Source organism: Hibiscus syriacus, unplaced genomic scaffold (genome assembly GCF_006381635.1).
Source record: "Hibiscus syriacus cultivar Baekdansim isolate YM2019G1 unplaced genomic scaffold, ASM638163v2 tig00116996_pilon, whole genome shotgun sequence".
In the NCBI taxonomy this organism is placed as follows: domain Eukaryota; kingdom Viridiplantae; phylum Streptophyta; class Magnoliopsida; order Malvales; family Malvaceae; genus Hibiscus; species Hibiscus syriacus.
The window spans coordinates 1,009,753-1,026,501 of record NW_024063512.1 but is presented as its reverse complement, the minus strand read 5'-3'; the positions used below and the strand labels follow the sequence as shown (position 1 = coordinate 1,026,501).

At 37.1% G+C, this 16,749-nt stretch overlaps 2 protein-coding genes and 1 pseudogene across 2 annotated transcripts; 2 read left to right on the top strand and 1 right to left on the bottom strand.

Moving 5' to 3' along the window:
* The first annotated feature begins 6,405 nt into the window (after positions 1 to 6,405).
* On the top strand, positions 6,406 to 12,498 carry LOC120193579 (annotated as a pseudogene).
* An 81-nt stretch (positions 12,499 to 12,579) lies between these two features.
* On the top strand, positions 12,580 to 13,781 carry LOC120193688 (ABC transporter G family member 14-like). The gene is made up of 3 exons (XM_039196123.1): positions 12,580 to 12,736; positions 12,831 to 13,015; positions 13,111 to 13,781. Exons 1-3 carry the CDS (start codon positions 12,625 to 12,627, stop codon positions 13,756 to 13,758), a joined length of 945 nt encoding a protein of 314 aa, XP_039052054.1. The 5' UTR covers positions 12,580 to 12,624; the 3' UTR covers positions 13,759 to 13,781.
* A 20-nt stretch (positions 13,782 to 13,801) lies between these two features.
* Positions 13,802 to 15,796, bottom strand: LOC120193687 (probable carotenoid cleavage dioxygenase 4, chloroplastic). Its single transcript, XM_039196121.1, has one exon. It carries the CDS (start codon positions 15,673 to 15,675, stop codon positions 13,978 to 13,980), a length of 1,698 nt encoding a protein of 565 aa, XP_039052052.1. The 5' UTR covers positions 15,676 to 15,796; the 3' UTR covers positions 13,802 to 13,977.
* Positions 15,797 to 16,749: the final 953 nt, after the last annotated feature.

Sequence of the window (16,749 nt, the reverse complement as noted above, 5' to 3'; positions counted from 1 at the left end):
AAAATAACCCGGTTTCCCCAATATATAAGATCATATATGTGCATAATTTTCTTAATCAATTGACAACACACATCCAACAAACGCAATTACTTGAACTCAAGACTTTTAAGAAGAACACCATTCTCTTTTACCTTTGAAACCCCTTGATGAATTAAATACTTATCATATTTAAAATTTTAATTATGAGATTTGAAATATTATTGTACTAAAGGTAAGGTTAGAGGTGGCAAACGAGTTATTCAGATCGAGTTCAGGTCGGGTCATTTCGATATGAGACTTGATCGAGTCGGGTTCGGATTCCGGTCGAGTCATTTTGGGTTCGGTTTTAATTCAGGTTAATGGTAAATCGGGTAGGGTTGGGTATCGGGTCGGGTCAATATCAGATCGGTTGATTTTCGGGTCGTGTCAATACCAGATTGATTGATTTCGGGTCGGGTCAATATCATATCGATTGATTTCGTGTCGGATCAATATCAGATCGATTGATTTTCAGGTCGGGTCAATATCAGATTGAACAACCTCGGTTCGAGTCAATATTTAGATTTTCGAGTCAATTTGGGTTGAGTTAAGTATGAGTCCAATCAAGTATATATAAAATTATTGATATATTCTTATAAGAAAAAATATATTTTTGTTTTTCAATCTTATCATTTAAATTCAAGTTCAACCTTCAATGTTTCAAATAACACTATTATTTATGGATGACAATTTGACCCGAACCTATAAGACATATTAGATTTTATGACTTGAATTTCATATTGATCTAACCTAAAAAGTTTGTGGTGCAATCTATTTGGTGAAGAATTAAATTTTAAATTATAAATTTTATTCTTAATTAAACATTTTAATAAGATGTTTGTTGTTTAATTATAAATATAATATTTATTGAATTTTAAAAAATAATATAATAATTATATTTGAATAAATATTGATATATATAATTTTTAAATAATTTAAAAGTTATTGGATCATATACAAAGAAGATCTTTTAAATGAGGAAATTATATTGAACCATTCAACTATTACTAAAGATGATATACTAATTGTTAACTAGTAGTATAATACAAAATGAGAATAAAATATGCATCATTTTACTATTTATCAAATTATTAAAAATATATAATAATAATAATAAATTATTCATTTACTTAGACTCAATTATCGAATTAAAATTGGGTCGAAATCGAATATGGGTAAATTAAATTCTGATTACTTTCTGTCCGGGTTGTTTTCGATTTGAGTTGCATTCAGTTTGGGTTACTTTCGGTTTGGGTTATTTCGGTTCAACTAAAATTCGGGTCGTTTTCGGTTCGATTCAATTTATTTTGGGTTAGGATCAATTTTGGGTCATCATATTTGGGTCTATATCAAGTCACGAATCGAGTAAATCAGTTCGGGTAATCGGGTAAGGATCAACTTTGCCAGGTCTAGGTAAGGTATTGATATGGTAAACGTAAGTCCGCTCCATTAGCCATTAGGGAACCCATCATCCATCCCATGGAAAGACCTTCATCTCAATCTCTTTATACTTGTGCTTTTCCTTTGATATACGTATATTTGTTTACTTCAACTCAAGCTAGCAAGAACAAATACAACTCCGTGGGCATATTGGTAGGACCTAGTCTTATCGCATAAACAAGGATATATTTCGGCTAGCTAGGGATATATAATTATAAATAATATGTTTGTGTGGTGTGGGATAACAATTTAAAGTATATTATGTAAAATATAGGTGAATAGATAGGAAAGAAGATAATAGGCATAGAATAATTTATCTCATTTCCAATATATTCAGTTCGTAATGTCTTAGTCGAGTAAATATATACATAAATTTGACTTTAGAATGGAACGTATAGGAAGATAATATACTCCAATTAACAATTGAACAAACACCGTGAATCATTCTAATAGCACCTCAACTTTTCACCCTAAACAATTTGCAAATTGCAATGCCTCACCTCATCCTCGTATGCTAATTCTAGTTTTTTATGCTACTTAAGAATGCAACTCAAATTTCTCCAATTTATTCTCCACACAAGTTCAATTTATATAATTGAAATAATATATGATAATTAGAAGATAATATTTGTTCATAATCTTTCTTAGTCATAGACAATGCGCACACACATTGTAAACACAACTAGCTGAACCCAGAACCTCTAAGGAGAACAATACTCTCCTTAACTACTGAGGTCGCTTGATGGGTACAAGTCATCTTTATATTTACATGCAAATATAGACACTCACGTAAGTGCAACTTATAATCATGAGGTGTGACGAGATGATAACTCATTTTGTCATTTAATTATGTGATTTAGGATATGGTCCTCGTTTATAATTAAAAATTAAGTTAACTTTTATTATAATTTTACAGGTTAAAGATTGCTTAGTGATTAAATTTATTTAGTTAAGAATTCATGGAACAAGGATTCTTAATGACAAAGTATTTCACCCTATAAATAGAGAGTTTACCTAGACTTTAGAATTATGAGAGATAATTATTTTGAAAAGATGTAATCTTTTTGTAGTCTCAATCACTTTTAAGGTTTACATTGCAAGATAAGTTTTGTAAATATATTGGTAAGATACTCTGATTTTGATTTATATATATCAAATTTTAAAATACATGTGACATTATGTATTTATACCTTTTGTTAGCTCTACGTTTATAATAGATTATTATTCTTCTCATCTATACCATAGATTACAAGACTATATCAAGTTAAATCTCATCTTTTCAACCATTTATCCAATAATATTCACATTCTCTTAAACAATAAGACCATCAAAGTGGGAATGATGTGGAGGAAATCGACATCCCTAATATCAAATATCGAAAAGAAGGGGAAAAACCCAAAGGGCTATAATTATATAAATTTATAAGATTGGTAGCCAGAAACAGCACAACCCACAATCAACACGCGTGTGCACTCATTCTTCCTCAACTGTCTTCATCTATTATTCTTTATTTTCCATCTTTTCCTCCATCTGGTATAGGGAATATATATTTGTAAGGAATGGCATGCCGGTTAGATTGTTGTAAGGTTTAAGTGTAAGAATTATGATGAAGAAATGATTGTGCGGCTTGGAAATCTTTGCTAAAATATCATATGTAGTTGTAGCCCTTTTGTCTTTTATTATTAAGCTTGCAAAGCACGCGTACAAGCTATTTTAGGCTTATCTCTCCATTTTCGTTTTCACGCCGCAGTTTCATATTATCACACCGTCTGGATTTTATCAGTTACCCGTATAATTGAAGTAAAAATTTAAATTTGACACTATAATTAAAAAATTAAAATTTCAATATTAAAAATGATAAACCACATAACGTTAAATGATATTTGATATAGTTTACTCTCAAACAAATTACATGTAATCAAAATATAATCCTTCGGTCTTAATAAATCTATCATTTTTATATTTTTAAATAATCTTATTAAAATATCACTATACAAAATTCATTGAGTTACCTTAGTGGTTAAAGGAATTGTTATTCTCCCTCGAAGTCTCGAGTTTTAGCAGTTCCTGCAACGACTTGCTGGGTTCAGAATTCAACCATTATTAGAAAATTTATAAAGCTAATAAACCCTGAACGTATATATAACTGATAAAAGATTGATGCCTAACTTTATATAATGGATGGTCTGGCTATGAACATATATATATATAATTGATGGCTAGTGATGAAGATGAAGGGTACTCTATGGCTATGGGGTCATTTTTTTATGATGGAAAAGCCATGCAGTACTAAATATCATATGATAATATAACATGGATGCCGTGTTCGAATATGTTATACATGCTAAAAGAACCATGGGACGAGCATCCAAGCTCCAGGATTGACCCTCACCCTTTGAAAGAAATATAAAATAAAATAAGCATGCAACGGTCGGCGATAAGAATGTTGAAAATTACAGTAATAAGTAGGGCCGGGCATCAATTGCCTTTACAAAGAAAGGAACCCTTCTTTGCTTTTCACTTTGATTCCTCTCCTTTATCTTTAAAACATTCATCTTCCCCACCATAGCTTTTTGTTTGAAGAACCGAGCCTCTTTTATTTAAATTTATTATCATAATTTGGTATTCGATTCAATCCAACTTATCATAAACACGAATTAAAATTTAATCTAAATTAAATACAATCTAAATTTAAAATAATTTAACTTAGATTCGATCCAAACGACGGACTTATATCTCATGTATAGATATCCCGTGCCCCGTGAATGTAACGCAGCATATGTGTTAACAGCCTTATGTTTTGACCGAGTAGTACGTGTTTGCCGACAGAGAAAAAAGAATCACGATCGATCTTAATTCGAACTATATGGAAAAATTCTATTCTTTTTTTAGGGCTTGAGAACATGAAAGATGCCGTTAGTTGCTTTTGCCGTGGCCTAATTCTTCAGCAGCTAGTACGGATATAATTAGAAGAAACAAACAAACACTAGATCATCGTATTGGTATAGCATTATAACCTCTTTAACCTTCATATACAAAAACCTCGAAGGATTATTCTAATATTCTAGGATAAATCGAAAGGGGCGGATGGAGTTAATCACGTATGAACATTTAAAATTAATATATATTTTAGATTTTTATTTTAATTGATAATATGTTTTCGTCTCGAAATTTTATAAATTTATTTTTTCTTAAAATTTTAAAAAATTCGTTCTCTTAATATAAAATTATGTATTTATCCCTATGATGGCGCTGACGTTGTTACTACAAGCCTTTAATAATTTTCGACATAATTCTCGAGAGATTTGCATTTTGCAAGAATCAAGGTCATTCTCGTGGCTTTGAAACCAAATTCCAATGAAGATTCGAGTCTAGTAATAATGCATATTTAAAGTAACAATTAACAAAGACAAAGTGAAATGAATAATTTAATATTAGGATAAAGTACACAAATAGTTATGCAACTATATAATATTATTTTGTTGAGTTTTTCGGTTATTAGAAGTTATAAAATGGTCTTTCGACTATAAGACATAATTTTATTGAGTTTTTCAATTATTAAAAGTTACAAAATAGTCACATGATTATTCATTATGTTTCAAACTCGTCCTTTTTATTAAAAAATTAATGGTTGTTTGAGATGAATGTTAACATACTAACTAAGATATGATAGTTGTTTGAAATTATAAGATCATATTTTATCATATCAAAGTCAGCAGATTAACGCTCAACTTAGGCTGCTGTCAATTTTTAATGGAAAATGACGAGTTTAGAACATAATAAATAATCAAGTGGCCATTTTATAACTTTTAATAATCAGATAATTCAATAAAATAGTATTTTATAATCGAGATACCATTTATATACTTTATCCTTAATATTATTACATGGATATTTACGACAAGACTTGATGATAGAACTTCAAACAGTTACACGTTTGATTGTGAGAAATGCTTGCCGGGGGAAGCACATCATCATGTCTCCTATGCAGTTTTCTTGCACAATTCTCTCTTAATAACAACACGACTCATGTTCTAACTCTTAAACAGACCTACTTAAAAAAAATAGATACGATGACGTTGATATGTAGTAATATGGACATATGTAAAATTTTATATCATAGAGTGAAATTTTTAGAATTTATATTAAAATTTTAAAAAATAAAATTATAAAATTTCATGGCTGCAAAAATAGGTTATTAATCTTAAATAAATAAATAAACTTTTAACACATAACAGAAACGCTCTATCGTTTATTTCTCTTTCAAACTATATATAATGTTGTGTATATATATTTATATGCTCTCCAGTTCACTTTGGGAAGCCAATTTAAAAGCGAACTTGTTAACTTCTCTCCCTTCTCATCATTCCCCCAGGTAATCCAACTACGTTAGCACCGCCACCTTCAGCCCAAAAATCAGCTATAATATATTACTTGATTTGCTTTAGCCATGCCGAAACCAGAACATGGCAGCAGTAGTGGCCCTTTGGGAGCTCTGTGTTAAAAGTTTCAAAGTTTGGCAACTAATTTTGGAAAATATTTTTTCAAAGTTTGGTAAATGTTTCTTTGAAAAATGTTTTTCAAAGTTTGGTAAAATTTTGGTAAATGTTTGTTGAAAATAGGAATGGGTAAATTCACTTTAGTCATTGCACTTTAGGGTATTTTCAAAGATTAGTCCCTAAGTTTATACTATAAATACCCTTACCCATTTAGCTTCAAAATCATCACAAAACATTTCTTTTCTTCCTATACTAGAGAGCTTTCTTGTGAGTAGTGAGTGTTTTGTAAACACCTGTAAATTTTCTCTCTTAGTAAAAGATCTGCAGCAGCCCGGAGACGTAAGCACAATTGGCTGAACTCCGTTATCAATTTTCGGGTATTATTTTTCCGCTTTTATTTTGCATTCTCACTAATCTGGTTATAGGGAAATTACTTGTACTGGGTTTATTTCCCAACACTCTGTATCCTATAACTCTGAAGGTAAATCAAGAACCAATAACAACATCACGTATTTCCCACTATTCTTACAGCACAAACATTAATTCATCTCTTTTGTGCGACTCTTTTCACAGTTCGAACTTCGAAGAGATCATCTACAAGGTCAAGTTGGAGCAGAAAGGATCGTGCTGGGGTAGGTGGATTACCCGAGAAAAGACCATACTCAATGGTATCTCAGGCGTTGTTTGTCCAGGAGAAATACTAGCAATGTTAGGCCCATCGGGAAGTGGTAAAACCACCCTCTGTTGGGAAATAAACCAAGTACAAGTAATTTCCCTATAACCAGATTAGTAAGAATGCAAAATAAAAGCGGAAAAATAATACCAGAAATTGATAACGGAGTTCAGCCAATTGTGCTTACGTCTCCGGACTGCTGCAGATCTTTTACTAAGAGAGAAAATTTACAGGTGTTTACAAAACACTCACTACTCACAAGAAAGCTCTCTAGTATTGGGAGAAAGAAATGATTTTTGGGATGGTTTTGAAGCTAAATGAGCTAGGGTATTTATAGTTGAAACTTAAGGACTTAATCTTGTAAATACCCTAAAACTTAGGGATTAATTGTGATTATCCCATTATCATTTTTCAACAAACATATACCAAACTTTGAAAAACTATTTTTCAAAGAAACATTTACCAAACTTTGAAAACCATTTTCAAAGAAACATTTACCAAACTTTGAAAACCATTTTTTCAAAGTTGGTTACCAAACTTGAAAACCATTTTAATACTTTCAACAATCTCCCACTTGAAGACTGATTTTAATCTGTCTTCACACCTCGATCAATGCAACAGCTTTTCTAGTCTTGTTACTCTAGCATGCCAACTGAAGTTGAACACAATTTCAGTTTGTCTGTAGTCACCGTCTTTGTCAACATATCTGCCGGATTTTGAGCTCCACTGATCTTTTCAAGTTTCAAAATCTCATCTTCCAGAAGAGACCGGATAAAATGATATCGCAATTGTATGTGCTTTGTCCTGGAATGAAAAGACGGATTCTTTGCTAGATGTATAGAACTTTGACTATCGCAATACAAGACATTGTTTTCTTGTTTCTTGCCTAACTCTTCCAAGAAACTTTGGAGCCAAACCATCTCCTTGCTAGCTTCCGTAACAGCGACATATTCTGCTTCAGTTGTGGAAAGAGCAACTATCTTCTGTAGTTGAGAAACCCAACTCACTGCGGTTCCTCCTAGAGTATAGACATACCATGTAGTACTCCTTCTGATGTCAACATTTCCGGCTAAGTCAGCATCTACATAGCCTGTCAGTATCGTATCTCCACCTTTGAAACAAAGTGCTTTGTTTGTGGTACCCCGCAGATATCTGAGGATCCATTTGACTGCTTCCCAGTGTACCTTGCCCGGATTATTCATGTACCTGCTAACAACTCTCACTGCTTGAGCAATATCTGGTCTGGTACAAACCATGACATACATCAGACTTTCAATCGCTGAGGCGTACGGCACCTTCACCATGTGTGCACGTTCTTCCTCCGTCTTTGGTGACTGTTCTTTGGAGAGTCTGAAATGAACACCTAAAGGTGTACTTACTGGTTTAACATATTGCATGTTGAACCTGGAGAGTACTTTGTTGATGTACTCAGCCTGTGATAATATCAAAGTCCCTGACTTTATGTCTCTCTTGATCCTCATCCCAAGAATCTGCTTTGCAGCGCCCAGATCCTTCATAGCAAACTGCTTTGACAATTTTTGCTTCAAGTTTATAATCTCTTGCATGTCTGAGCCTGCAACGAGCATGTCATCAACGTACAACAATAAAATAATGAAGCTATTGTCGAACCTCTTGATGTAGCAACAATGATCTGCTTGGCATCTGGTAAAACCACTGCTACTCATGAAACTATCGAACTTCTTGTACCACTGTCTAGGAGCTTGTTTTAAACCATACAAGCTCTTCTTCAACCTGCATACCAGGTTTTTCTTGTCTGCCTCTATGAAGCCTTCTGGCTGCCTCATATAGATTTCTTCCTCCAAATCACCATGAAGGAAAGTTGTCTTTACATCTAACTGCTCAAGATGTAAATTCTCTGCAGCTACAATTTTTAACACCAGTCTGATTGTAGACAATTTCACGACTGGAGAGAAAATTTCATTGTAGTCAATACCTTCTTTTTGCTGAAAACCTTTGACAACCAATCTCGCTTTGTAGCGTTTGCTCCCATCGTGCTCTTCTTTGATCCTGTAAATCCACTTGTTGTGAAGCGCTTTCTTGCCTGGTGGTAATTCAGCTAATTCCCACGTCTGATTTGATAAAAGCGAGTCCATCTCATCTTTCATGGAAGACTCCCACTTGACTGAATTGTCCACTTGCATTGCTTCATCATAGCACTCTGGTTCACCATTGTCAGTTAGCAATAAGTAGTGCAAAGAAGGAGAATACCGTTGGGTTGGTTTAGGAATTCTGGAGGAGCGTCTTAGTTCCGGTGTGCCTGGTTCTTCTTGAACTGCTTTAGGACTGATCTGAACATCATTTCCAGAAATCTCCTCAAACTCAGCAAATTCCTTTGTTTCAGCTTTGGTATTGGAGATGCTTGATTCTACAGTTGACATGTCTTTGTACATCACATTCTTATTGAAAATGACATCTCTGCTTCTAATGATCTTCCGATTTTCATAGTCCCAAAACCGGTAACCGAACTCATCACCGCCGTAACCAACAAAGGAACATTTGTTGGACTTAGCATCAAGTTTACTTCTTTCAGCAGAGTCTATGTGTACATAAGAAATACAACCAAACACTCTTATGTGTGAAAGGTTTATTTCTTTCTTACTCCAAACTTCCTCTGGTATTCTGCCATCCAAAGGAACTGAGGGCCCACGGTTGATCAGGTAAGCTGCAGTGTTGATAGCTTCAGCCCATAGAAATTTGGGCAATCCGGCATGTATCCTCATGCTTCTGGCACGTTCATTCAGAGTTCTGTTCATGCGCTCTGCTACGCCATTCTGCTGCGGTGTCATGGGAACTGTTGTCTCCATCTTGATCCCATTGTTTGCGCAAAAATCTCTGAATCTCCTATTTCTGTACTCTCCTCCATTGTCAGACCTCAACCACTTGACTTTCATACCAGTCTCATTTTCCACCATGGCCTTCCATTTTCTGAAGGTATCAAAGACTTCTGATTTTTTCTTCAGAAAATAAACCCACACATTCCTTGTAGAATCATCGATGAATGTGACATAATATAATGAGCCTGCAAGAGATGGAACTGGAGATGGTCCCCATACATCAGTATGAACTAACTCTAACTTTTCAGCCTTGGGTGTCTTACCAATCTTTGCAAAGCTGACTTTCTTTTGTTTGCCAAAGATGCAATCCTCACATAGTCCGACATCTACATTCTTTAGATCCGGCAGCTTCCCCTTTGACAAAAGTGTCTTCATCCCTTTCTCGCTCATATGGCCAAGCCTTTGGTGCCATAGGTTTGATTTTCCATCAGCATCAACTACTGCAATGATATTCTCTAAATTTGATGTTATATAGAGAGTACCAGTTTTCTTACCACGAGCAATGACGAGTGCTCCTTTGGTAATCTTCCATTCACAGCCTGAAAAGGTTGTGCTAAATCCTTCACCGTCAAGTTGTCCTACAGAAATCAAATTTCTTTTGAGGCCAGGAATATGTCTCACTCCTTTCAGCGTCCAGGTGGTTTGGTTTGGCAACTTTAGTCGGATGTCTCCTTTTCCGATGATCTTTAAGGTTTCATCATCAGCTAGATGAACCTTCCCAAAATCACCACTGACATAATTTTCCATGATTTCTCGGCATGGGGTGGAGTGGAAAGATACCCCCTGAATCTAAGATCCATGATTCAATCGGACTGTTGACGCTTAGAATCATGGCATCACCTGTCTCCTCCGTCATGTTGGCAGATTCCTGTGCGCCGGTATTTTTCTTCGGTGCTCGGCAATCTCTTTTGAAGTGGCACTTCTTGCCGCAATTATAACAGGTAAAATCTTTATTTCCTGTTCTTGATTTTCCCCTTCTGGATTTCGATCTGCCACGATTTGAATTTCTTTCTGAAGTTCTCCCTCTGGACTCCGTGTGCAAGGCTGAGGAGGTTGATGCTTCACCCGATTCTCTCCGTCGAATTTCTTCGCTCAGTACCAGATCTCGAACATCGTCGAATTTTAATTTGTTGTTTCCCGACGAACTGCTGACTGTTGTAACAGTAGCATTCCAACTGTCTGGTAAAGATGATAAGAGAATTAAAGCTCGAACTTCATCATCAAATTCAATTTCCACTGAACTCAACTGGGTTGTGATTGTGTTGAGTTCATTTAGGTGTTGTGCCACCGATGCCCCTTCCGTCATCCAAAAATTGAATAATCGTCTCATCAAATGAATTTTGTTTGAGGCCGATGGCTTCTCATACATACTGAAGAGAGCCGTCATAAGACCCGCCGTGGTCTTTTCCTTTGCTATGTTGAAAGCAACATTGCGGGATAACGTCAGTCGGATAACTCCGAGGGCTTGTCTGTCGAGAAGAGCCCAGTCTTCATTCTTCATGCCCTCTGGTTGTTTTCCTGAGAGGAGTTGATATAGATTTTTCTGGTATAGAAAATCTTTAATTTGCATCTTCCAAAATCCAAAGTCCGCACCATCGAACTTTTCAATTTTCACCTTCCCTTCGTCTGCAGCCATCGCTCCCACTCGAATCTGGCTTCGTTTGGATCGTTTCTGACAATTTTTGCGAACCGTCGTGTATTAGAACACCTCCGTCGACAAACTCGTATCGCCGACCGAATTTCACTATTCACGAAATTCACTATTCACGTGAATAGTAACCCAAATAGTAACCTCGCAAAAAATTGACAAAATTCACAACTCAAAAGCTCTGATTACCAGTTGTTGGGAAATAAACCAAGTACAAGTAATTTCCCTATAACCAGATTAGTGAGAATGCAAAATAAAAGCGGAAAAATAATACCCGAAATTGATAACGGAGTTCAGCCAATTGTGCTTACGTCTCCGGACTGCTGCAAATCTTTTACTAAGAGAAAAAATTTACAGGTGTTTACAAAACACTCACTACTCACAAGAAAGCTCTCTAGTATTTTGAGAAAGAAATGATTTTTGGGATGGTTTTGAAGCTAAATGAGCTAGGGTATTTATAGTTGAAACTTAATGACTTAATCTTGTAAATACCCTAAAACCTAGGGATTAATTATGATTATCCCATTATCATTTTTCAACAAACATCTACCAAACTTTGAAAAATTATTTTTCAAAGAAACATTTACCAAACTTTGAAAACCATTTTCAAAGAAACATTTACCAAATTTTGAAAACCATTTTTTCAAAATTGATTGCCAAACTTGAAAACCATTTTAATACTTTCAACACCCTCCTTACTGCTCTCGGAGGCCGCCTCACCGACGAGCTATCTGGGAAGATAACATACAATGGCCAGCCTTTTTGTGGTGCCATAAAGCGAAGAGTAGGATTCGTGGCTCAGGATGATGTTTTATACCCTCATCTGACAGTGACCGAGACCCTTCTATTCACTGCATTGCTGAGGGCTGAGGCTACCCGACAGCGTGAACCGAGAACAGATAGTCCGATATGTGGATGGAGTTATCGCTGAGCTGGGACTAACGAGGTGCCGGAATAGCATGATCGGGGGGCCACTCTTTAGAGGAATATCAGGAGGGGAGAAGAAGAGAGTTAGCATAGGCCAGGAAATGTTAATCAACCCAAGCATACTTTTGTTAGACGAACCCACCTCGGGTTTGGACACGACCACGGCACAACGGATCCTGACCACGATCAAACGCCTGGCTAGTGGGGGCAGAACTGTTGTCACTACCATTCATCAGCCCTCTAGTCGACTGTATCACATGTTCGACAAGGTAGTTTTGCTCTCTGAGGGCTGCCCCATCTACTACGGTTCGGCATCGGGCATCGGCTGCCCTGGAATATTTTTACTCCATTGGTTTTTCAGCATCCATGACTGTTAATCCAGCTGATGTCTTACTTGACCTTGCTAATGGTAATTTTTCAGCTCTGCTTCTTCAATAGCTTGCATATTGGCGATTAGGCAATGAATTCTTACTTCCTGAACAACATCCATTGCGGTTCAACGCGGGAATCAGACCGGATTTCACACACTCGGTGGAACATGTTGAGAGTACAGAACAAGAACAGATGAAGGATGCTCTTATTTCTGCCTACGAGAAAAACATTTCTATAAGACTGAAAGCCGAGCTTTGCAATTCAGATGCCAATAGCTGCATGAATACAAAAGAAGCTTCTGCTAGTAATTTTCTCTGAAATCCATCAAATTTCCTTGATTACTCTTTAGTACAGAGATGAACTTAAGTAGTAATTTTTTCATGCATTAACTAATGCAGGGAATGACAAATCAGAACAGTGGTGCACAAGTTGGTGGCATCAGTTCAAGGTGCTGCTCCAAAGAGGGGTTAGAGAAAGGAGGTATGAAGCCTTCAACAGGCTTCGAATTTTCCAAGTCATCAGTGTCGCAGCACTCGGTGGACGCCTATGGTGGCATACCCCGGCTTCTCACATCGCAGACCGCGTAAGACCTCTTCTTCGATAATCAACGCTGTAATTAAGTAGCAATGGTGACAATTTCGAAACTAAACAAATGCTTTTTTGTATCTTCTAAAATAGATTGCACTTTTGTTTTTCTTCTCCGTATTCTGGGGATTCTATCCACTCTACAACGCTGTATTCACATTTCCTCAAGAAAGAAGAATGCTAATCAAGGAACGTTCTTCTGGGATGTACTGCCTTTCGTCTTACTTCCTAGCTAGAACATTCGGAGATTTACCATTGGAGCTCGGACTCCCGATAGCCTTTTTCTTCATAATCTATTGGATGGGTGGCCTTAAACCTGACCCTGTTACCTTCATCCTATCTCTGCTGGTGGTGATTTACAATGTGCTTGTCTCTCAAAGCCTGGGGCTAGCCATCGGGGCTATTCTCATGGACGTTAAACAAGCCACTACATTAGCTTCAGTAACAACGCTTGTGTTCCTTATAGCCGGGGGATACTATGTTCAACAAATCCCGGCCTTCATAGTGTGGCTAAAGTACCTGAGCTATAGCTACTATTGTTACAAGCTTCTGCTTGGAGTTCAGTACAAGGAGGAGTATTACGAGTGCTCAAAGGGAATATGGTGTAGCGTCGGGGATCTTCCGGCCATCAAATCCGTGGGTCTGAATAATTTGTGGATAGATGTGTGCATTATGGCACTCATGCTGGTCGGATATCGACTCATTGCTTATATCGCACTTCATAGAGTGCGCTTGAGGTAGATTCAGATTTCAGACACGACTGTTCAAAGGAGTTTTCCAAAAGTTGGAATACTAATGACTGAGAAGTTGTAATTTGAGGTTGACATTGAAGCTACTTTAAACAGATGGTGTGTTGTGAAAATATATGCAGTCCACAATTGCAGTAAAGAAAACAGACCACAATAACATAATATATTTGTATCAGAAAGAGATTATTGGTTCGGTAATATATATATAGCCCTAAAATTTGTTGAGTTCACTTTCCTTGACAAAAAGTCCATGGAAGCCATAGGGAACGCGCTGTGGCAGCTTCACGGTAGCCACAATGTCAAGATCGGGCGACTTCGCATCCATCACCAGGAACCTTGATTCTCCCGTGTTCTCATCATGAACATAGGTCAACAAATACCCATCATCCTCCGAATTCTCGGCTTCCTTCGCAACAAAGAAGGGCTCTCCACCGTAACATCCTGGCCCGTACATCCTGCTTGCCACCGTACAGTCCTTGGACTCTCCTTTGGACAAATCTAGCTTCACAACTCCCGACATTTTCGGCAATGGCTCACCAACACCAGAGTACACATACTTGTTCTTTTTTGCCAAGTACGATGGGTTTATCACTGCCAAGTCCAGATTCCTTGATGAGATCGGTTGCCTCATCACCATCCCTGTGTTTACGTTGATTTGAACTTTCTCCATCCTGTTCCGAACAAGGTCAAATCTCTGCAATGCATGTTCTATTGATGTTACGCTTGATGCTAACATAACTATTGCATTCCCATCGTCCTCCTCCCAAGCATTCACGAAATGCATAGGGTTGAACCCTGGCAAGTTGAACCATCTCATTTCTGACTCGTTTTTGGCGTACCTAGGGATGACTCCAACTCTTGCCACTTTGGTTGGATCTGAAACCATAGGATTCCCTCCTTGGAAAATCATTTCTATAGGCTTTTTCATTCTCATTTGTATGTCGGGAAATAAGGCGTACTTCTTCGTTATTGCGAAATCATGGACGAAAGTTGGATGTGGCATAGACATAATGTGCACATCTGGGTGTTTGTTTCCGTTTGCATCGAAGTAAAAGTAAGTTAGAAATGGACGAATCGGACCATATCGGAAACCGAAAGCCTCGCCGCTATCGGGGTCTACCTTGGGGTGAGCGGTCATGTTAGTTAACAGTGTTCCACCAAAGTCATGGCGACCTAATGTCTCTATATCACCATCGGACGTCAAGCGTACAGCATATGGTAAATCACTCTCGCAGAGCGCGTATAGACGATTGCCGAACAAGGCCAAACTAGTGTTAGCAACACCAATGCCATTTGTAGGATCATAGAGACCGATTATAATCCTAGCTGCCAAAAGAAAACCACGAGCAATGCAAGCGGGAAGGCTGGTGAAGCTTGAAAACAAATTGGGAACAATCGGAGACCCCAAATTTCGCTCGGTGGTATACTTGTATGTCTTGACATGACGGCTGCAAAGAGTGGCTCTGCCTTGGGAAATTCTAAGGGAGTGAAGCATGCCATCACCATCAAACAGTTGGTAGGAGCCGCGAGGGAAGTACTGTGGATTGGGGCCATTGCGTATGTACGCACCGTCTAGGCATGAAGGAAGGGCTCCCTGTATCACCTCACACTCTGTTGGAGGGAGCTCATTAACAGGTGCAAAGTTGCCCGACAGCACAAGCCTGGGATCAACTGCAGGGAGAGGAGGAGGGTCTATGAAGTTGTGGATAATATCTTCGAACGTATCGAATATACGTGTGTTCACCGTGGCACCAATGGATGAGGAGAGAACAGTTAGTGGTGGACTTTGGATATTAGAAGCTTGGGACTTAGTTTCATTAGGTCTAGTGCTAAGGGAAGGTGGTAATGATTGCATTGAAATCGGCCTAAAGACGAGTTGTGGGAGAAAGCGGAAGGAGATAGCGTTCATGTTGAGATAAGAACCGGCAACAACGATGGTAAGAGATTTGTTAATGCGGTAAGCAAGGAAGGATAGGAGTGCTGCACGAATGAAGCCGAGTGTCGCTGTCTTATTTAATCTCAAATGTGGGATGCTGTTGGTCAAATGATAAATGCTAGCAGCCGGTGGCTGCTTCAAATTCGCCGGGGGGGGGGGGAGTATTGTTTTGAAAATCGGATTGGCAGGTTCAATCTAGACCGGTTGATCCGCTACTAGTGAACTTATACGAGCCAAGTCAAACTCGAGTATTGTTGAGCTCGACTCGAACTTGAAAAATTTAAAAGTAAGCTCAACTCGATTCAAATTCACGAGCTAAAAATTATGAAGTTTAACTCGAACTCGAAATATAATATTGAAACTTGAACTCGAAAAGGCTTGAACTCAAAAAAAAAAATTAGAAGCTCGATTGAAACCTAAAATTCGAGCTTGATTGAAGTGAAAGAATAGTTCACTCAATGGTCCATGATTTTGAATGCCAAATTACTTCTATTATTTATAGAAGTTAGTTGAGATGATCTTCTGTGTTTCTTAGCCATACGGGATTGTTTAAAAAAAAATTAAACCAAACAATATTATTTTGTTATAATTTTTTAGCCCCAAATTTATTTTTTAATTATAGTTATATAATTATATTTATTAGTTAATATGTTTTACCTTAAATATTATGTTGTAGTTAATTTGAATCATTTTGTTTCACTTGATTTTATGGTTTTTAACTTATATATGTTATGACTTGCTTTGAATATAAATTGTGATATAAAAAATTATTTTTTATTAAATAATTTTGGTATTTTTATTTAATTTTTTAAATAATTATGACGTCGTCCGGTTCTTCCGACAGATCGGACTGGTTCGACCGGTTGAACCAGTGAACCGGTAGCATGGTCGATTCGCTAACCGGTCCGGTTCTGAAAATCATTGGGGAGTGTTAGGCAGCTCATTTTGGGCAAGGGATATTCACCAAATTAAGTCATTGAACTTTAGGATTAGTCTTTAAGCTTCAACTATAAATACTCTATCCCATTTAGCTTCAAGATCATTCCA